The sequence below is a fragment of the Phyllostomus discolor genome, chromosome 9, assembly GCF_004126475.2.
Source record: "Phyllostomus discolor isolate MPI-MPIP mPhyDis1 chromosome 9, mPhyDis1.pri.v3, whole genome shotgun sequence".
Lineage (NCBI taxonomy): Eukaryota > Metazoa > Chordata > Mammalia > Chiroptera > Phyllostomidae > Phyllostomus > Phyllostomus discolor.
This window is the reverse complement of record NC_040911.2, coordinates 52,492,504-52,516,392: the sequence shown is the minus strand read 5'-3', so window position 1 is coordinate 52,516,392 and position 23,889 is coordinate 52,492,504. Positions and strand designations below refer to the sequence as shown.

Genomic DNA, 23,889 nt, shown 5'->3' with positions numbered 1-23,889 from the left:
TTTTCACTTCTAATATAGGAAAAAAAAGCACTCTGAAAAGTTTTAGATTGCCAGGACTTTTGGCAACACAAGGGTTAATACATATTAAATCATATAAAAAAAAATGAGTATTTTTGCAAAAATGAAAAGTCAAGCAGAATTTAAGAACAAAGGAATCAATACTTACTGATCCGTGGTAGAGAAAAAACATGGCCTTCCTCAGACTCTTTGTGAGATGTTTCAGAATTTCTTGAAGAGTGTGAGCCATTGGAAATCAGAGAGCTGTTATTTTCTGACTGAGATTTACAGTTTAAACTACCATTTCCATTTGCCTGTTAAAAAATTATTGTAGCTTTATGAATTTTTAAAGGTAAAAACATTTGACAGGTAAAATATGGGGAGCTAAAAATGTCTTCTTTATAGAATACCAGATAGTTAATGTAATCACCAATGTAAAAACTATTTCAGGGGGCCTCAGAAATGATAATAAAACCAGTTCATAAAGGACTGTTCAGGAATCACAATGTTCACATGACCTTCATCTATCATCCCAAAATGACTTACTATAACAACGTGGGGGAAAGGCACCTCCCCAAGGAGATATCTGGTCAACATATTAACCAAGATAATCAGAGATGGCTTCACCAATATCAGGACAAACAGACTTAAATGTCTCCTGAGTGATGCTATGAGATGCACAGAACATCACCCATGTTTAATCTTAATCTGTTTATTTAAAAAATGTTTAATTTGACTTCTTGACTAATTTAATGCAATCAGGAGAAGAAAAATTGGGTCATTTTACAAAACAACAGGTCTAGATTTTACAAAATAGACTAATGGCCCTGGCCAGTGTGGCTCAGTTGGTTGGAGCATCTTCCATAACTGAAAGGTCATAGGTTAGATCCTGGTCAAGGCACATGTCTAGGTTGAGGGTTTGGTGTTCAGTCAGAGCACATCATACAAGATGCAACCAATCGATGTTTCTCTCTCACATGGATGTTTCTCTCCCTCCATTTCCCTCTGTGTAAAATCAATAAGCATGTCTTCGGATGAAGATAAACAAATAGTTTAATGACCTGAAAGGACTATACCAAACTGAAAGAACAGAGATATAACCAAATTCAAGTGTAATTTTGATTAAATCTGGATCAGAAAACAATGAAAATAAAGAACATTTTGGAGAAAACTAAGTAAATTTGAATATAGTCTATATATTAATTTAAATTACTGTGTCAAAGTAAGGTAACAGTTGAAATTTTGTAGGAAAGTGCTCTTATTCACAGGAGATAAATGCTGAAGTACTAGGGTAAAATGTCATACTAACTGCAACTTTCAAATGATTCAGGAATAAAGCACTTATGGGGGAACAAAATGCAAAGATGGCAAAAATATTAACAATTAGTTAATCTAGATGTGAGATGTATAGATGTTCACTCTACTATTCTAATTTTTCTGTATGTGAATGAAAAGGTAAGAGAGGACAGAAAAGGTGTTTATCATCAGTCTATATAAGGGAAAAAGAGTCCAAAGAAAACAAAAGCTTAAGTTCTATGTTAAAATCCAAAGAGACCAGTAATAACTTTCTAATGTTGAATTTCTGAAATCCCATAACAAATGGAACATACCTCACTAGAATCACCTACAGGTAACTTAAAATCCTTTTCCGGAAGTTCCTGTCCTTCTTGGTCTTCATATATCATTCCTGGAATTGCCAGTTTCTCAAAATAAGCCTCCAAATGATCATCATAAAACTCATCATCATCAATATCACAATCTATTAGTAAATGGAGGAAAAACAGAACAGGCTTTAAAGTAGTGATTGAACTATAATTTAATCAAAAGGTTGATAACACATTTAAGTCAATGGTTTATGTGATTTTGTTTTAACATTTACATGACAAAACTTATTAATTTCAGCCTATGAATTATTATAAGCATTCCAATATACAAGGTTGGTCCAAAAAATTCCAGCCATCGTTAATATAACAAGAATGATTTGCATGACACTGATAGAACCTGGCAGCCAAAGACAGTGGACTGGAATGTACATGTATTAACAATGATGACTTCACTGTATTAGTCAGTGGGGGTGGTTGACGCTGATGAATGAGCATGTGTACTGTGTAGCTATAGCATTCAAAATGACTGAGTGAGTAGAACCACAAATCTGATTCAAATTTTGCTTTTTCCTCTGCAGAATGACTTACTTCACTTACACAATGCCCTCAAGATTCATCCATGTTGTTAATGTCAAGATTTGATTTTTTTATGGCCTGAATAATATTTTATTGTGTGTTTATAAGAGGTCTGTCCAAAAAAAGTCCAGCCTTTGTTATTATGACAAGAACAGTGTGTGCAACATCGATGTAACCTCACAGCCATGGAGAATGGACTGCAACGTACATGTGTGAACAATGACAACTTCACTGTACTAGTCATTGGAGGCAGTAGGTGCCATTGAGTGAGCTTATATGTTGTGTGACTATTGCATCCAAGAGACTGAGCAAGTAGAGCAATGAATCTGCATCAAATTTTGCTTTAAGCTTGAACACTCCTCCATGGAAACTATTCAGAAGGCCATAGCCCTGGGCAACTAGTGATTGGCAGCTTCATCACAACAACATGCCCACTCATGCATCACACCTCATGTAGAGCTTTGTGGTGAAACATCAAATCACTCAGATAACTCAGCCTCCCTACAGCCCAGATTCGGCACCCTGCAACTTCTGGCATTTCCCAAAATTAAAATCACCTTTGAAAGGGAGGATATTTCAGACCATCGATGAGATTCAGGAAAATACAATGGGGCAAATAATGGTGACTGGGAGAACTGTGTGAGGTCCCAAAGTGCTTACTTTGAAGGGGACTGTGACATCAGTGTCCTATGTACAATATTTCTTGTGTCTTTTATCTTCTTCAATAAATGTCTCTTTTTCACGGTACATGTCTGGGTACTTTCTGGACAGACTTCGTCAAATATTTAACACCCTTTCACAGGGTAACACAGAAATAAATCCTAGCATGTACCATAAGTTAGGGTATAATAAATGTGGCATTAAAGATCATCAGGAAAAGGGTCGATTATTCAGAAAAATGAAGTGGCCTAAGACACATCATAATTAAAAGGCCAAATGTTAAAGATAAAGAGAGACTATTAAAAGCACCAAGAGAAAAGTAGTTACAAGATGGTTCCCAGATGGGCGTGGGGAGAGGGAGAATGGGTAAAGAGATGAAGGGATTAAGAAGTACAAATTGGCAGTTACAGAATAACCATGGGGATGTGAAGCACAGTGTAGGACATGGAGTAGCCAAAGAACTTATATGCACAACCCATGGACATGAGCAATGGATGGACGATTGCCTGAGGCAGTGGGGGGGGTTACTGGATGGAGGGGTACAAAGAGGGGAAAAAATCAAGACAACTGTATAACATAATAAAATATAATTAAAAAAAAAAGGAAAATGAAAACGGAGTGGCAAATGGGTAACTCTATCAAAAAAGGATAGATAAGCCCCTCATAAAAGTAAAAAAGGTGAATTAATAATTAACTGCAAAGTGAAACATCAAACAATATCTGATCTTGAGAAAGAAGATATCAAGGAAAAATATCAAAGTTTTGAAAACTAATAGGTATAGTTAAAAATATTCAACCTCTACCAAAACCAGAAAGTTGCAAATAAATAAATAAAACAATACTGGTAGTTTTATTTTGTTTGATTTTGGGGTTTTGTTTTTTTGGGGGGTTGGGCGCAGTGCTTTTTTTTATTTTAACAAACAGCCAGCAGGGACAAATAAAACTATAACACTTAATCCCTAGTAATGGTATTATAAGTTATCATTGCCTTTTTAAGAGAATCTAGCAATCAACATTAAGAGCCTTAAAAATGCTCACAAGATTTGACTTAGTTATTTTACTTCTAAGACTCTAGCCTACTAAAACAAATATCTATATATAAATTCAGGTCAACAATTCCTTATTCACAACTCCACCATTCAAAAATATCTAAAAACTATCACAGCAAAACCTGTCCTGAATTTAGTTTCTATTGATCCCACTCAGCCCATCAGCCTGGCCTTCAAAGTCATGAATAATTTGATCCCAGCCTACTTTTCTGGATTATTCCCAAATTCAGGCTCCTACAAGTATTGTAAACCCGCCACACAAAACCACTGGCTATTTCCCAAACATGTTCTATATGTCTCCCTACCCCACAGTGCCTTTTGCTGAAGTTATTCCTGCTTCCTGAAATGTATTTCTCTTCCCGTATCTATGTTAAGCCTTTCACAGGCCTTTTCAAGAGGAAAAACTGAGGCCCTGGCTGGCGTAGCTCAGTGGATTGAGCACGGGCTGGGAATCAGTGTCCCAGGTTCGATTCCCAGCCAGGGTACATTCCTGGCTTGCAGGCCATAACCCCCCAGCAACCGCACGTTGATGTTTCTCTCTCTCTCTCCCTCCCTTCCCTCTCTAAAAAAAATAAATAAATAAAATCTTTAAAAAAAAAAAAGAGGAAAAACTGTATCCTCTTTCAGTAAAGCTTCACAGTTATTTTCTCCAATCAAAATTACTCATCCTCCCATGGTTTATGCACAACTTATACTGTTGAGATGTCCATAACACCGTGGGATGTTTACCTATGCATCTCTTTTCTTACTTGGCAGGTCTTTTAGAAAGCAGAGACTAAATATTTCATGGTTCACGCAATTTCTCAACATAGCTCTTTACACTGAGGGGAACCTAGGGCTACTACTTCATATCCTTATTATAATAAACTCAGGGATAAGCATATCAGGATTGATAGGTAAAAATGTTTTAAAAATTCATCATTTAACAGAAGTGGCCATTTGAGTGCTGGTGGGTAAGAAGTAAAGGAGAAGGCAAGAAACAAAAAGCTAGCATAAAAACTATAGCAATCAAGAAGCAGAGAGACATGAATTGGCAAGGTAAGGGCTAGGAAAACACAAATTACTTTACAGTACCAGAAGAATCTTCTAAGCTTGTAAGTGATGTAAGTTTCTCATTTTCTATTAAACTAGCATGGCTTAAATCATTGTTTGGATTCTTGTCTTCAAAATATTTTCCAGCATCAAGATGAGCAATCTATAAGAAATAAAGCGCATGTAAGAGAAGTATACTCATTGCTTTGAACACTATAGCACAAGGCTGCAAGAAGGCTTGCCAATGTGCTCAGTATCTGCAATTCACAATTTACGCAATGAAGGCCTAGTTGTTTTGCATGCATTAATAACTTTCTTCTGGGGATTTCAGTAAAGATGGCAACAAGGGCAGACATGGCTCACCTCTTTGCACAACCACATCAAAATTACACTACAATATAGAACGACCAAAACTCAGGAACATCAGAAATCAAGTTGAATGGATGTCTGACAACTATGGAATTGAGGAAACCACATCCATCCAGAGTGGATGGAAGGGTACAAATGCAGAATGGGCTAGCCCCACATCCACCTGGATAAAAATTCAGGACACACAGCTCAGGAATGAGGAGTCCCAGTCCCACACCAGGTCCCCTAGGCCAGGATTCCAGTGCCAAGAAGGTAAGTCCCCACAACTTCTGGTTGTAAAAACCAGCAGGGATTGAATCAGTGAAGGAGGCTGCAGGAGCCCTCATCAGTTCCTCTTGGGGAGCCCACATATGGACTCACCTATTCAGACTTGCTCCCTTTGAGCTCCAGCACTAGGGTGGCTGCTTGAAGGACAGCAGTAGTTTTAAGGGAGACTGAAGTTTCCAGCATCAGGGCAAGCAGAGGACATTGTTTGCTGAGCCTCCCCCTGTACAGTCTGTAGGCTGGTGCCATATCTGGGACTCCATCAACCTGCCTAACAGTGTCTAACCCATCCTGGAGATCCACAGAGGCTCTACCCCACCTAACTTACAGGCTCACCCAGGCTGCTTTTCCATAAGAATGGCTGGTCTTGGCTCCTAATCCTACCAAACAAGCAACAGCTGGCCTCAGTGAGACCTAGTGGCAGCCAGATTAGAGTCACAGCTTGGATTCCCCTAGGAGTCACCTAGCCCAGCATAAGTAGCAGCCATCTCAGATTGCTTTACAGCTCAGGCAGGGCGCCCTAAGGCAAAACACAAGTGGGGATGGACCTGAGCCTATACCACCCAGGAAATCCCAGGATGCAATGCACCCAGAGGACAGCTACAGACCACATCAGAGCACCACCACCCTGCCCTTGCATAGAGATCCTCCATGGAGGGCAGAGGTTGGTCGTCAGTGGTCACAGCCAATGCTTACAGCTGACTGGCCTGAGTAAATCCCTCCCATTGACCTGCCAACAGCAACCAAGGCTCAGCTATACGAGGAGGGTGTACTCAGCTCACACAAAAAGCACACCTCAAGTACCTAGTTTGGGTGATAGGGAAAACTGGGCCACTGGACCCTACAGAACAGCTACTACATTAGGCCACATTATCAAGATCTGGAGTCAAAGCAGCTCCATCTAATACGCAGAAACACAGGGAGGCTGCCAAAATGAAGGGACAAAGAAACATGGCCCAAATGAAAGAACAGATCAAAAGTTCAGAAAGAGAGAGCTAAATGAAATGGAGATAAGCAATCTATCAGATGCAGAGTTCAAAACACTGGTTATAAGGATGCTCAAGGAACTTAGTGAGTACCTCAACAGCATAAAAAAGACCCACTCAGAAGCAAAGGATACACCAACTGAAATAAAGAACAATTAACAGGGAAACAACAGTAGAATGGATGAAACCAAGAATCAAATCAATGATTTGGAACACAAGGAGACAAAAAAACAACCATGCAGAACAAGAAAAAAGAATCCCCCCAAAATGAGATCAGTATAAATAGCCTTTATGACAAGTTTAAGAGCTCCAACATTAACCTCTTATGGATGCTAGAAGGAGAAGAGAAAGAGCAAGAAATTGGAAATCTATTTGAAAAAGTAGTGAAAGGAAACTTCCCTGATTTGGTGAAGAAAAATAGACATGCAACTCCAGGAAGCACCAAGAGTCTCAATTATGATGGATACAAAGAGGCCCATTCCAAGACACATCATTATTAAAAGGCCAAAGATTAAAGATTAAAGAGAATCCTAAAACCAGAGAAAAGAAGTTAGTTACTGGAAGGTTGCCAGATGGGAGGGAGGAGGGGGAGAATGGGTAAAGAGGTGAGGGGATTAAGAATACAAATAGGTTATTACAGAATAGCCCTGGGGATGTAAAGTACAGTATAGGAAATGCAGTAGCCAAAGAACTTGCATGCATGACCCATGGTAATGAACAATGGTGGGGTTATTGCCTGAGACAGTGAGAGTGCTGGGTGGAGTGTGGTAAAGGGGGAAAAATCAGGACAACCATAACAGCATAATCAATAAAATATAATTTAAAAAGTACCCTTCTTCCTACCCCAATGTCACCTTCCTCCCATGACCTACATCCTTAAATTTAATATCTCAAAACATGCACATGCTCGTAAGATCTAGTAATATAGTTGGTATACTAATAGGTAACTAAGTTTCAGTAAAACAGGCTTGCAACAGGAAGTGAAAATAATAGCAAAGTTGGACTGAGCAACCTACAATGGAAAAAGGTTTCTGTTATTCAACCCAGGTACCATGTACCCCTAAGTACATTCAGGCTCAGAATACAATGTAATATTTCCTTCTAAGTGTCAAGTTTATTTCACAATCATATTATTTATCAAACAATACCAACTTCAGAATTACATTGCAAAATGCACACTAATTTTTAAGACTAAAAACATGGGCTCCCCACACAACTACACACTTGTAGACGGCAGTGCTGCGATAACGCACATCACATAAGCTCATAAAGATCTAAGGCACCAGGGGTACCAGAGACTACTGTTGTAGAACATAGGCTCTGTGTGTTGGAATATTTCATAATTAAAAATTAGGGAAAAATATGTATGAGTAGGATCAGTATGTAAAACAACACTGCCTTTTTTGGTTATGGATGCTACTGACAACTCCATCCACTCTGCCATGCTTGTACCTTACATATGGGCCCACTAAACTAGAGAGACCCTGAAAAACATCCTGATTCTGTTTAAGTGGTACAGTTCTTACAGTTTAGATCAGGGGGGTCAAATTCATTTTCACCAGGGGTCACATCAGCCTTACGGTTGCCTTCAAAGGGCCAAATGTAATTTTAGGACTATATAAATGTTAACTATTCTTAACAGTTAAGCAAGAGGTTGGCGCTTTGCCACCAGGTAGAAAAAGGTAGAGGGCTGGATATGGCCACGGGACCTTATGTTTGCCACCTGTGGTTTAGATGATGAGACCTGCCAAAACATATTCCTTTAGTCTCTTGGCATACCAGGACAGTTAAAGCTAAATCAAAGTGAAATCCAGTAGTAACTCCCTCGAGTCCAGGTTTTTAAATATTTAAAATATTTAAATATTTATTTTCCTTTTTCTCTCACTTCTTCAACCTTTTATCAAATATTTCATGTTTCTATACTTGTTTTGCTACTTTCCAGTTTTATGGTCCCTCTCTTTCATTATCAATGATTTCTAATGTTTTCAGGAAGCCAGTTCTTCAACCACTAAGCAAATAAATTACCTTTCAAAGGAAAATGTTATGTTCTCTCTTTAGAAACCTTATTTTTCTAAATGTTCAAAGAAATCATGCTTTCTAACTCAATGTCAATTTGACTACACCTGAACTTCCTATCAAAGCCCATCTCATACTTCAAAGTTACTAGTGGTGACATACAGTGAGCAAGCTTATGGAGCAGAGGTCAACAAACATTTTCTGTAAAGGGCCAAACAGTAAATATTTCAGGTTTCGCCAGCATAGACTGTCACACTTTTCAACTCAGCTATTAAGAGCCATGAACAATACAGAAACAAATGAGTGTGGCTATGTTCCAATAGAACTGGCACAGGGAAATAACTCTTACTTTTAACTCTTATAATCATTATATAAAAACTATCTTAAAAATTCCTAAAGTAAAACAAAAACTACAACTTCTTTATAAGCTTTAGAAGTACTTAGCTTATATTTTATAAACAAGTTACATAAATATGACACTATAGGCCTAAAATCCCAGTTCACTGTTTGCATTGGACATAAACTATGTAACTGCTCAACACCCCTTTGTTTGGGGAGCCCATGTCTTTTTACTTCGTGTGGTCCTGGTAGGGTTATCAGTCATATCCTCTATCTGTGCACATACAGACACTGATGCTCACATACACACATAGACAAGTAAACATACAGTCCATGTCATAAATCAGAGTGCTTTACCTCAACCCACCTCTTCGCTCAGTGATTTACATAGGGAAAGACATATGACTCAAGTGAGCTCATTAGAGTTGTCTTCTATTTTTTTGTTTTTAATTTATCCCAAAGAAAGATCATGCTCTTTTTTTTTATCATGGATGTTAAGAGTGTGGGGTTGAGTTGCCTACAAATAAAGACAGCTTCCCTATCATTCACCAAATTATTGAGTATGTGCCAACTATGTGCCATGCACTCAGGATACACTAAACAAAACAAAGAGGACTCCTTACCCTCAAGAGCCAACATCCTAGAGGGAACCAGCAAGCAAAGGGACAGCCAATCCTGATGACACAAGAAGCACAGGAATACATAGTCCCTGACCAGCACTACTCTCCACTTCCTAGTTACCTGAAGCAGTATCTTGGATTCTTCCTATTCACAAGTAGAAGACTTCTATTACCAGTACTACTTAGCATTTATATATGTGAAATAGGAACTTTCACTCTCCCAGTAACTCCAGAAATTGGTAACAAACATATAAAAAGTTACCTTGTTCTCATTATTCATCCATGATTGTAAACAAAAACCAACAGATGAGTCTATTTAAAAAAAACAAAAACAAAAACTGAAAGACCAAGTTATTTTATCAACCGAATAGCCAACAGTATCTAAAAATAGCAAATTATTGAACTAAACACTTTTCCCTTTAAATAGAACACAGCACATATAAGTAATGCTCTAGAACCCACCATTGGTCAGTTAAATCAGAAAACTATTAGGATGGGAGTGTTCAAAATCGGCCCTGGCTGGTGTGGCTCAGTGGATTGAGCACCAGCTGTGAACCAAAAAGTTGCCAGTTTGACTCCTGGTCAGGGCACATGCCTAGGTGGTGCGGCAAGTCCCCAGTTAAGGGCATGCGAGAGGCAACCAATTGATGTTCCTCACACATTCATATTTCTCTCCCTCACTTTCTTCTTCCCTTCTCCTCTCTCTGAAAATAAATAAAATCTTTTAAAAAAATTATCCACATGCCCAAATAATTTAATATGAATCTAATAAAGATTCAAATCTAGCTTTATAGAGGGTCTGGGGAAGAGATAAGCAAGAAAAATGACACCCATGAGTAAGCAACAGAATCCAAATACTGGGGCAATCTATACGGTGACTGACCTAGCCTATCTCAACAAGGCACTGACTTAACAGACATAACAACAAATGTACCATAACATAACCTTTCTTGAACCCAAATTCAACCAAACAGATTAGTAAATTGGATATGAACTAGAGTAGAGTACTATACGATAATAAAAAAAATTAAGTTTGTTAATGGTCTTCAGAGATGAACACAGAAATATGTAGGAATAAAATGTTTGGAATTTTTAAATAACATAAGAAAAAAATAAACCAGAAGAGATGAATCAAGTATGACAAAATCTTATAGTAACTGAAACTATGGGATAGACGTATGGGAGTTTTTAACTGATATAAAATCTATAGATCATAAAATCACCCTCTGAAAGCATAAAATTTAGTTTTTTAGTATATTCACAAGGCTGTATAACCATATTTACTCTAATTCTAAAAGTGTCATTACTCTGGAAAAACACTCTACTTATTAGTAGTCACTCCCCATTCTCCCTTTCCCCAAACTCTAGAAACCACTAATCTGCATTCTGTATCAATTTCCCTATTATGTATCCACACATTTACCTATGGATAAATAGAATTCTACAACATGTGACCCTTTGTGTCTGTCTTCTTGCACGTAGCATAATGTTTCCAAGATTCATCCATAATAGAGCACTTATTAATACTTCACTCCTTTTTATGGCTGAATACTACTCAATGTATGGACACAGACCATTTTGTTTATATACTCATCATTTAGTGGACATTTAAGTTGTTTCCCCTTTTTATTTATTGTGACTAATGCTGCTATGAAGTCATGTAAAAGTTTGTATGGACATATATATCCATTTCCCTTGGGTATACACTTAGGACTACAATTCCTGAATCACATACATGGTAATGCTATGTTTTACATTTGATAAAACTGTCTAACTATTGGGTTGGCCAAAAGTTCATACAATGTCTCTAGTAGGACTTAGCTGTCTTTAACTTCATTTTAAACAATTTTATTAGATTGTATTGTGACAGCTGTCTTATCAGCATTCATTTAAAAAAGAAAAGCATCAAAAGTGGTGAATTTTTATGCAGTCATTTTAATATTGAAGATGGAAGAGATACATTTTCTATATATTATGCTTATCATCTCAAAAAAAGGTAAAAATGCAATAGATGCAAAAGACTTTTGCAGTGTGGAGAAGGTGCTGTGGCTAACTGAACCTGCCACAAGTGGTTTGCAAACTTCCTTGGTTACTACTGACATTTTGGCCAAATAATTCTTTGCTCCAGGGCTGTCTTATGCATTGAAAGATGTTTAGCAGCACCCCTGGCCTCTACCCACTAGAAGTCAATACAGGGGAATAGCCGACATAACTTGAAATATCCAAATGAAAAAAGTTATTGGTGAAAATGAAAAATTTGTCTTCTATTTTACAGAAAAACTTAAGTGGACTTTTTGGCCAACCCAGTATTTTCACAGCAGCTATATCATTTCATATTCCCACCAACAATGGACAAGGGTTTCAAATCTCCATACCAACACTTGTTATTGTCCATCTTTTTGATTATAGCTATTCTAGTAGGTACAAAATGGTATCTCATGAATGATTTGAATATTCCTGATGACTAAAGATACTGAACATCTTTTCATCTTTATTGGTCATTTGTACAACTTCTTTTTTTCCTAATATTTTATTTATTTATTTTTAGAGAGAGGGGGAGAGAAAGAGGAGGAGAGAAACATCAATGTGTGGTAGCTTCTCACACACCCCCTACTGGGGGCACAACTTGGATCACAAGCCAGGCATGTGCCCTGACTGGGAATTGAACCAGCGGCCCTTTGGTTCACAGGCCGGTGCTCAATCCACTGAGCCACAACAGCCAGGGCTACAACTTCTTTACTGAAATGTTTATTGAAATCCTTTGCCCATTACACACAGTATTGGGTTTTCTTTTTATTGAGTTGTAAAACTTCCTTATATATTTTGAATGTTAATCCCTTACACCATATATAAGATTTTCACATATTCCTCCTGAATTGTGGTTGGCTTTTCACTGTCTTGATAGTGTCTTTTGAAGCACAAAAGTTCAATTTTGAGGAAGCCCAATTTATCTATTTTTTCTTCTATTGCTTATGAATGTGAGGAGTTAATACTATTCTACTTTTATGCATACTTGAAATTTTCCATAAAGAGAAATACAAACATCCTTCAATTTTTTAACATAAATATATAAATGTGCACTCATTCATCAATCTTATAATACAGCTAAAGCAAGGCCTTTTGAGTACTGAATCAGTTTGGAGTTACACAGTATCTTTGTTACATAAGCATATACATACTTTTCAGATTCTAGTCTTTATTTCTTTGAAAAAGAGAATACAGAATACTTAAAAGCTATCTGACAGGAGAAGCCCTGTACAATTTTCCCCACATTTTTGCAGTTTCTCCCCCAGATCTAATTTGAAGCAATTTTTCATATAATTCCAAAGTGTTCAATTTTGTTATCTTAGAAAAAACATTTTTAGAACTTATAATTCTTATAAAAGTAAGTTTAGGAACAAAAATGACTGTTAATAAGAATATACATTAATTAGTAAAGAGAAATGCAAAAGATATACTAAAATCAGTCTCCTTGTCTTGAATATAAAGTGTGCTGTGGCTATCAGTGTGGTTTCCAAAGGAAAGGAGATTTCAGCTTAATCAGTAAAGACAATTAAGAAATTGATTTTAAGAGGCTTTTTCCTATAAAGTATTATAAACATAATATTAATAGGTAAATGTCAAACCAAAGCATTTTCAGCTAACAGCTTAAGACATATATAGCTGTTAAGTTATAGCTTAAGATAAATACCAGTCCAAAGATAGAGAAATGAGAAAGGAAAATAAAACATATAAATTATAATTCCTTATACTTCAGGACCTTGCACTTGTTCCAGTGGTAAAATCCTAACACAAGGATCTTCACTCTGAAAGGATTCTGCAGTTTTAGTCTCCTTTTCTTCTGTTTTTGCCAGATCGCTGGGAAAAGCCAACTCTTTGAGGACAGCATCCGACAAATGTTGACTTTCTATGTGGTTCTTTCTCCTAGAGACACAACTTTTGAAATTAAGGAACAGATTGATCATGAAATGTTAGTCACCTTGGGAAAATCTATAAAACATCCATTAATCAGTTATGCATTTTATCTCTCAAAAAAGTAAATACAATGAAAAGAAACACTGCTAGGACCAGCCAGAAACTACAACTGGTCACACTGCGGGTCACACTAGGAACTGCGCCATCATTTTGCGTCCAATGATGGACAGTCTACCAAAATCAAATACATTATCACACTGCTACTGTGCCTCTCAAGTGATGAGGGTTTTTTCTTTCCCAAATAAGAATCTCCAAATCTATCATATCTAGAGAGAAAGTCAGCTTTCTAAAAACAATATAAACTCAAAGGATACTGGTAGGCTTGCCAAATAGCTAATTATCTGAATTACTAAATGTTTTAACAAGTTTTATTGTTAGCCCCTACCACTGTTCTTGTCCCCATTTTTCTATCTACATCTGTTGTTTTATGTCTAGATGAAAATGTTTTCCCTTAAAGGCAGTTTTCCTCCCAACCCACGGCAAAAGCTCCTGGGTCTGTCGCAGCTCACAGAGTCATTTCACCAATAGGAGGAGGGGTAAGGATGGAACTGTAGAAAAAAGCCTCCAAATGCAACAAATTTATCATCTGACCAACTAATATTTAGGGCTAGGCTTAAATCTGCCAGGGTGACTGAAAAGAAAGTAGCCCTTCCATATATTCCAAATTCTAACCCTTTGTGCCTATGGCAATTCCCCAACTCTAATTTCTTTCCCTGTTTGTCCACCTCTTTATTGGTGCTAAAATTAAAAGCCACTAACTTAATCCAATGGTGCATTCACAGGCCAATATAGGAAAGTTTCACCCCAATCAAATAGAGCTGATAAAAGAAGGGATGGGTAGGGAGGAAGCATATAAATGGATACGAAGTAATGTGAGAGAGATGATAAAAAGAAAAAGTGGTGGAAGGGAGTAAGATGGTGACATAAAATATAAAAACTAAAAAACAAATTAGGACATTCTGGTTAATTTTGTATTTTAAAGCCCTCCCTTGAGAAGAGCATGTAGTGTGACATTAGAACTAGAGCATAACAGAGATAGTTGAGGGCACTCTAACTGCTACCACTCCTAAAATCTTCTTCAAATTTACACCTATCCCTTGTTTTTATTAGCCCATCAAAATTTATCAAATTAAGTCGTAAGCGTCAAGTAAAGTTGTCAAACCTCCAGGGATTCATTAAAATGCCAGTAAGGACAGCTATAAGTGAAGCAATCTAGATGAGATCCACCAATCCTAGCCCAACCTTACCTCTGATTCTACAATCTGAAAAGTAGATGGGAGATGCAGGGGAAAAGAAATCTGTGGTCCAGAATAAAAACAAAGCATCCAAGAGCAGAAAACAAATCTGCCTGGAAGAACCACAGTAATATCTCCTGACTATAGTCAGAAGGAGGGCAGGAGGCGAGAGCAGCAGAGAGTGAATGACTGAAAGTCTGTCAAGATCTCCATGTCAGGCAGAACTCTACTGTTTCTTCTCAACCCACACAAACAAAACAACAGTGTCAACATGATACTGAACACCTAGGGAAAAGGCTCTTCTCCAGACAAGGCATACAAAACACCTGTGCAGAATAAAGCTATGATGGTAACAGCAGCCCAGAACAAAGCATTAAACCCCTAGCGTGAAATATGCCCCCCACCCCCACCACAGCCTGTTCACCCTAATGTGAAGCTGGCCAGGGGTGCTGCCCTACTCACACAGAAACCTAATGGAAATGACACCTGGACACCTGACAGCTGAGCATGTCTACATTAGCAGACTAGAAGACAGCTACAACCCTGGATGGTGTGAGTCAGTTGACAGAAGCATTGTCCCATACACCAAATGGCTGCAGGTGCAATCCCCAGACAGGACATGTATAGGAAGCAACCAATCAATGTTATCGATGTTTCACATCAATGTTTCTCTCTTTCTCTCTCCCTTTCTCTCTCTCTAAAATCAATAAATACATTTTTTAATTTAATTAAAAGAAAAAAAAGACAGCCACAATCAGACACATTTGGAGAAGGAGCTGCTCAAGAGAGGAAAAAATAAAGATGAACAAACTAAACAAATAACCCCAGAGACAAGGAATAATTTATAGAACTTTGAAAAAAATTCATTTACAATCTTCAGAAACACTCAAGTAGCTAGCTATTGCATCCACAAAAAAGCCATTACAAAAAATGAGACCAGAAAAAAAGAGCACTCAAAATTATGAACTTAATAATCTACAAAACTGTCTTTTCTTTGAAAAAGAAAAAAATAGGAAAAAACAATGGAAACAGATTAATACAAGCAGTCCAAAACAGGACCAGAAAGAGAAGAGATAAAAATAGAAAGTTGCCAAAGTATTAATAATATAGAGTAAAGCACAGAAACCTCTGAATTGATGTCAATTAAAATTTAGTGAGTGGGGGAGAGGGGAAACCCAATCCAGGAGTTGAGCGTGAGGCCAACACAATGCATTTAGGACTTTACTTCATTGAGACTCCTATCTTCCATCAACAGGGGTCAAAAAGACTACTTCCCCAGACCTCTTCACCTCCAAAGAGTGTCAAATAGTTACTTCCAATATTCCTTGCCTCCCCCCATAACCAGTCTTATCACCAATATCACTTCAGTGAGACTAACTTCATGATGTCCTTTGTCCCTATTTATTTCAGTCCCTAGAATAAATCGGGAATCCTTACTGCTAGCATTCTAAGCTGCCTAAGACTGCACACCCCCTTTCTTCCCTTCCCAACAAACTCTTCCACTGTACTTTCTAGAAAGTACAGTGCTGGATTAGCAAAATTTTGCTATTCCTGAACCCCGTTCCCTAAACATTCCTCTCACCTCACTGCTTTAATGAAAATCTGGATGTCCTCTGAGGACATTGCTCTCCCTAAGCTCTGTCAAATGGGGACAGGACTGTTGTCCCTCCCACAGCATTAGGATCACTGGGTGTGGAGATGGAATACATCCCATATTTTGCTGTGTATAAGGGGTACTTTTTTGCCCAAATTTTTGAGGGAAAAATAAAGATGCACATTATACATGGTTATAATGATTACATACCATGGGTATAATATTCCCAAGTAGAATGAGCACAAAAACGTGGGTGTGCATTATACGCAGGAGCGCATTATACATAGCAAAATGCTTAAGTCCTCAGTACCACTTCCAGATCATTCTTCCGAAAGCCTCTCAACTGAGAATCACCTACTACCCCTCATATCATCTGCCTTAGTACCACACTTCATAATCCTGTGACTCCACCCAAGTCTCCAAATGCCACATTTCACACTCTAACCCTTCTGATATCCTCTCCCCTTCCTTAAGATAAATCCCATGGCCAGTCATCATACATCTCAACTCCCTTGTCCCTTCCCCTATCAAAATACAACCCTGGTTAACCTCAACTCTCCACTTAGACTTTACCAGCACTCCTATAGCTGCTAAATGTGGTTGGAGAAAACATCACAATCACACTGAGCAGTCTCACACTGAAGTCATTACCATGACCCTGAACTGGGGCTCCTGATACTCTCTGACAACCCTCCTATATTTCCCTTGTCTGTTCACTTTTCCCACATTCCCATAGGATTTTTACATCTGGCTTTTCAAACCACCAACTCCTCCTTCTCCTCCTTGCTCACTGAGTTGATGGAAAAACCTGCAACACTGAAAAGACAACTTCCTCAGATTCTTACCACATGTATGCACACATATTCCACTTTCTCATCCGTTAATACAGAGGAACCATCCATAGTCCAACCCCTCTAAAGTCATTCCCTCCACTGCACATTAGATCCTAGCTTCTCTTATTATTTACACAAAGACATTGCCCTATCAAGTCTCTTCTCTTTCTACATAATTCAAATTTTCCTTTTCCAAATAATCATCCTTATTACCATCTAAACATGTAATAACTCAACCAACCACAAAAAAGAAAAAAGAACTTCTCTTGTCCCATGACATCTACCAACTATCACAGCCCACTTCTCTGCTCCCTTTTGCAGAAAAACTCCACAAGTTGTCGACTCTTATTGTCTCCAGTACTAACTTCCCATTCTCCCTTACACTCTACTACACTACTGTGCCTCCTCCTACTTCCACCAAAACTACTTGTCAGGGATATCAAGTCTATGCTAATTCCAACGCTCACTTCTTAGTCCTCATTTTATATGACACACTGAATCACTTTCTCTTCCTTTATGTGTGTCTTCATGTGGCTTCCAAGACACTCTTCCTACCTCTATTCACTAATTCTGAGTCCATATGTCCATTCTCTCTCCCCAACTTCTTAATACAGGGTAGGCAAAGTAGGTCTACAGTTGTCAGTACATACAACAGAGTTTATTCTTGTATTATTATTTATTTATTAATGATTATACTATTTATTATTAACCTTTTACCCACCCCTATATTGAAGCACCTAAACATCAAGACTTGATGCTCTTCCCTTCTCCATTTAACTCACTACCTTGATAATCCAACCTCCTAGTAGTCTTCCTGCTTCCAGTCTTAACTCCCAACCATCTAGTCTCAACACAGTAGCGAGAGTGAGCCTTTTAAAACATAATTCAAATGGGACCCTCTAATGGCTTTCTGTCTCGAAATCCAAGTGCTTGCTCATCTACTCTAGCCTCCTTCCTGGCCATGCTCCTACCTTAGTGACTTTATGCTGGTTGCACTCTCTACCTGAAATCCTCTTCCTCCTGATAGCCACAAGGCTAACTTCCTCCTTCAAACCTTTGCATATATCTTAAACCTTCTCAATGAGACTCACACTGACCACTCCGTTCCCTTCCTAATAACCCTCCTTATCATATTCTATTTTTTCTGGCACTTTTCCCTTCTTATAAGATTTTTCCTACTATAAAATTGGTATATTTTAATGTTTTTCTTAATGTTTGTCTTGTTCACTGATAATTTCTAAATACCTAGAGAAGTATCTGGCACATAATAGGCACTTATCAAGAAATACACAATGATGGATGAATACAGAAAGAGTTAACATCTTTGATATGTAGAAAGGGCTTACATCTAAATGTTATCAAGAGGCAATTCACAACACAAATAAAAATAATGAATAAACATTCAAGTATGTTTGATTCAGCCCTGGCTGGGTGGCTCAGTTGGTTGCTAGTTCAATCCCTGGTCAAGGCATATACCTAGGTTGTGGGTTTGAGGGAGGCAACTGACAGTTATTTCTCTCTCACACCAGTGTTTCTTTCTCCCTTCCTCTCTCTGAGAATCAATGAACACATCCTCAGTTGAGGATTAAAAAAGTAAAAACAAGTATGCTTGATCCACAAATACTCAATTATAAATTAACACACAGAAAACTTTGACTATCTGTTAATACTACCATCTGTAGTATCAACAGATATCTACCATTTATATTTTGCTGTATGGACTTCCAGACTTTTGAATATGCATTTATGCATGTGTATAAACTTTTTTGCTTCTAAAATCAAAGATTAAAAACAGTACTACCAAATACAGAGGACAGCTCAGAAAAGCAGGCATTTTCACTTATCTTCTAATGGGACTGTAAATTGGCACAAATGTTCTAAAGAGCGATGTGGCAATTTCTAACAGTCTTTAAATACTTAAAACTCAGCAATTTCAATCCTAGAAATGTATCTTAATAAAATAATCTGTAAGGTGTGGAATATTTATGTATAAAGAAGTTCATTAAATATGTAACAGCAAAATTCCAATAATTTAAATGCCTAACACGGTACAGAGGTTAACATTATGATACAAATACACAATGTAACTGAAAGATAAGCACAATGTATTAATTTTTTAAGGTAATAAACAGTATGTATAGTTTAATCCTATTTTATAAAAAATATATATATAGATATATGTATACACACACGTATACATGCACAGAAATACCTAGGAAAAAGGAAAAAAAGAGAAAAAAAGTCTGGAAGACTATACAGTACATAAAAATGTAATCAACATCTACTCTCCAGTTAGTGGGATTTCAGACTTTATTGTCTTCCTTATACTTCTCTACATTTTCTTTACTCAATGAGCATACATTACTACTGGAATCAGAAAAAGTGTTTTAAAAGACTTAAGTGTTTGTGTTTACTATAAATATTCATATGAGAAAGTGAGACACAATCAACTTTCATTTTCTACAAGACCTAGGCTCACTTTTCTTTTAAAATCATCACCTGAGGAGAGGTTTATTGATTTTAGAGAGAGGAAGGGAGAGAGATAAACATCAATCAGGTGCTTCCAACATGTACCCCAATCAGGTATCAAACCCACAGCCTAGGTATGTGCCCTGACCAGGGAATCAAACCTGAGACCTTTTGGTGTACAGGACAACACTCCAACCAATTCAGCCACTCAGCCAGGGCTGAGACTCACTTTTAAAACAGTAAAAGCAACATGGAGGTACAAACTTACTCATCATCCTGGAAGCTAAGCTGTAACTTCGCTCTTGGTTCAGCTTCATTCTGGCTACTGGGAGATGACTCAGACGGAACTGAAAACCTCCCTTCTACTAAATAAGATGCCTGGATATCAGAATACCTATACACACACAAAAAAAAATCTGTTTTTAATTAAATTATGCACATTTAAAATTCACTGTGACATGAAATCAATCAGATGGTAAAGCAAATTGAGCCTCAGTGTTCAAAACCATCATCCTGTGTGCAAACCACTGATACGGATCAGCAATGGGCATGTGTGTATTAAACAAGAGTCACAGAAATCTTAAAGCTGAAAGAATTTTAGAGTTAATCCAGCCCCTTCATTCCAAAGGTAAACAAGATGCTCTTTACCCAATGTTAGGTTGGGAAGGCAGAAAAGTGTTTAGATATTTAAGCATGGGCAAACTGTACACATCATATTTAACTCAAATTACCAGCCATCATTAAGGCTGTACTAATACAAAGCCAAAACACTGTGGCAGAAAAAATAATTAATAGACCAAAGGTCATTGGTACTCAATCCCAAATTCACTCATTCACCACTGATAAAGCAATGTCATTGGGAAAGAGACAATAAGATTTCATCTTTTTCCATATTAATTTTCCATCTCTGGCCATCTCCCTCAGATAAAGCAAAAACTCAAGCTTGACAGAAATTTTACAGACGTATCAGCATACTGGATGGTTTCTAGACCTAAAAAAACATCATCTGCTCAAACAATTCTTACCTATTATCAGTGCTGGCTCCATTTCTAGCAAGTGTTGAAACAGCAACAGGCAAGCCAAGATTTGAAGAAAACGTGACATTTTCCAAAATCCCACTGTTACCAAGTAATGAATTGGTTAAAAAGCTTGGAAATGACTCGTCTGCTATACCTCGAAAATCTTCCATATCACTGCAACAATAAAAGTTTCTATGAATCAAATATTACTATAAAACTTTAGTAAATAAGAGAATAAGTATCATAAATCATAGGAAAAAATCATATTTTGGAAAGAGCACTAAGAAATAGATACATTCTGAGCTAAAGTAATTCTCAGAATATTTTGCTACTTTATAGCTGAAAATATAAAAATCAAACTATATTAACATAATAATGAAACACAACACAGCTTAGCTTAGTCTCAGACTGCTATAGCGAAAAACAGGAATCACAAACTGATCCAGTCAAGAAGCAAAGAAGGGACAACACTGATGGCATACACATGATTTTAGGATATACTTAAAAGTGTACTAGTTAGGGTACCCATTCTAACATGGAATAGGAAATTTTAAAAAAAACTAGCAAAATATAGTTCCTGATTTCAGAGATTATTATTAAAGATATACAAACAGTTTAAAAAGTGAGTCCATTTAAAGAAAAATTTTAAATTAAAGTATATTTGACACGTGGAGAAAGCAAAATGGTAGAAGTGGTATATAAAAAACTAAGGCTAGAAAACAATGGCAAAGGACATATATTACTGATAGAGAACCTCCAGCCATATTAGCCATTGGTTCAAGTGGACCCTAACACAGTACTCAGAGGAGATGTTACTCAATTTCAAAAGTATGTCCGAATGCTTATAAGGGCTATGTCGACTTCAGTAAAGAAAATCATTACATTAGAAAAGGCTTAATAAATGAGAGGGTATTGGTGCTTTACCTTGAAGGGGGCTTTTTTTTCAAAAAGATTTTATTTATTTATTTTTAGAGAGGGAAGGGAAGGAGAAAGAGAGAGAGAGAGAAACATCAATGTGCAGTTGCTGGGGGGCGTGTGCCCTGACTGGGAATCGAATCTGCGATGCTTTGATTCGCAGCCCGCCCTCAGTCCACTGAGCTATGCCAGCCAGGACTTGATAAGGGGGCTTTTAAAGACCACTGATAAACATAAGCAAAGGAGAGAGAAAAATTAAGATTTATTGCATACCTATTACCTTAAGTCCTTTATCCTCATTTACAAATAAACTCAGACACTAAATTTAACTAAAATTTACCCAAGACTACAATTAGTAACATTCAAATCCAGGCGTGACTCCAAAATCCACTCTAATAACTATTTGTGTGGTAGCAACAGCAAGTGCATCAGTGTATTTTGGCAAAGGGCATATAAAATAACATGATAAATAAAACCATGGAGCCAGATTCTAAAAGCCTTAAGTTGTATATTAGGAGTCTAACCTGTATGTTACAGCCCAGGAAAGGACTATCTCATCAACCTACAGTAGGGAGAGGGCTTCAACTCTGAAAGGGAATTCAAAGAGCTACCACAATTGGTAAGAAAGACAAAAAGGAAGGACTGTGCCAGGATCAATGAAAAATGCACTTAAGTATAGATTTTCGGTAGTATGAAATAATTTAATTACAAAATAGAAAAAGTTTTAAGACCACTAGAGAGCTACAAAACTTATTTAATTATGGATGAAGTATCCATGCTCCTGTCAGAAGCCCACTTCTCCTCTTTGTACTTGATCCCAACCCCTCTCACCAATGCAGTGACAGAGCCTGGGCCTCTCTCCTGAACCTCAGATATTCAACTACCTACTTAACATTTTAACTTAGATATCTAACAGGCACCTAAACTTAGATCTTGATTCCATTTCATTCCAACCTCCTCAAAAATAGCCTGCTCTTCAAATCTTCCCAAAGAGCAAAATGGTAACTTCATGCTCTAGCTGCTAAGCCCCAAAACTTTAGTCACTACTGACTCCTCTCTCTCATATTCACACACTCCCATATGTAATCTCTAAACAAATGACAATGGCCCTGGTCAGGTAGCTCAGTTGGTTAGAGCTTCATCCCAATACACCAAGGTTGCAGGCACATACAAGAAGCAATCGATGACTGCATAAAAAAGTGAAACAAATCGGTTTCTCTCTCTCTCCTCCCCACCTCTAAAATCAATAAGCTTGTTAAAGAAAATGACAATGGTTATGCTGTAACAATATAACCAGAACCTGCCATTTCTTACTACTTCCACTGCTGCCACCTTGGTCAAGCCACCACCACGTCCTGCCTGGATACTCACTATGATAGCCTTCCATCGCCACACCTCTCTTCTTCCTCCCCTAGTCTATTCACACCACACTAAAGTTAGCCCTGGCAGGGGTGTCCAACCTGCAGCCCACAGGTTACATGTGGCCCAGGATGGCTATGAATGTGGCCCAACACAAAATTGTACATTTATTTAAAACCTTTTGCTGCTCTTCAGTTTTTGGTTACTGTTTGTGTATTTAATGTGTGGCCCAGAGATGCCAAAATGTTGGACGCCCCTGTTGCTAAGGTAAATCAAGTACTTTCACTCTTTAGCTCAAAGCCCTCCATCGTGTTTCCCATCTAGAGTAATGTTAGTCCTTATAATGACCAGTGGAGACAGGATAATCTCTGACTTTGTCTCCTACCACTATTCTCCCTTCTTCATTCCCATCCTGCCATCCTATCCTCCCTGTTGTCACCAAAACACATTAAAGCTCCTGCCTCAGAGCCTTTGCCCTTACTCTTACCTCCATCCAGCACACTGATATCCAAGGCAGACTCACATCTTGCTCCTGCACTTCTTTCAGGTCTTGCTATAAATGCCCACTTACCTGTCAGGTCTTCCCTCAGATATCTATACAGTCTAAGTAATACACTCCAATTTCCTTGTCCTACTTTCTTTTTTCTGTAGTATTCAGCACCACCTGGCATGCTATACAGCCAGGGCAAAGGTAGGTTTAGAACTGCATGGAAAATAACACAACAATTAATAAATAATACATAAAAAGAATAAATTGTTTTTCATGTACTCAAAACTATAAACCTACCTTTGCCCCACCCTGTATAATTCACCATTTAACTATTTCCCCCATATTAGAAAGTTAAGCCCCAGAATGCAGGGATTCGGCCTGTTTTATGCTTGAATTCCTATCCAGGGCAGTGCCTTGCACAGAGCAGACCCTCAATAAATTTGTTAAATGAATGTTTTCATTTATGTCAATACACAGGAAATTTATCA

At 37.7% G+C, this 23,889-nt stretch overlaps 1 protein-coding gene across 4 annotated transcripts in view; it reads right to left on the bottom strand.

The window, feature by feature from the left end:
* The window catches only part of CEP192 (centrosomal protein 192), a 137,907-nt gene that overhangs the window by 111,497 nt on the left and 2,521 nt on the right, over positions 1 to 23,889 (bottom strand). For 3 of the 4 annotated variants that reach the window (XM_036009352.1, XM_036009351.1, XM_028523803.2), the window contains exons 2-8: positions 20,644 to 20,811; positions 19,887 to 20,012; positions 13,273 to 13,448; positions 9,775 to 9,824; positions 4,961 to 5,081; positions 1,608 to 1,756; positions 167 to 311 (exon numbers count right to left, since the gene is read on the bottom strand). In XM_036009352.1, coding sequence (XP_035865245.1) covers positions 167 to 311; positions 1,608 to 1,756; positions 4,961 to 5,081; positions 9,775 to 9,824; positions 13,273 to 13,448; positions 19,887 to 20,012; positions 20,644 to 20,807 — 931 coding nt within the window. In that variant the 5' untranslated portion in view covers positions 20,808 to 20,811. The remainder of the gene's footprint in view (positions 1 to 166; positions 312 to 1,607; positions 1,757 to 4,960; positions 5,082 to 9,774; positions 9,825 to 13,272; positions 13,449 to 19,886; positions 20,013 to 20,643; positions 20,812 to 23,889) is intronic. The other variant, XM_036009353.1, reaches the window with a different exon arrangement.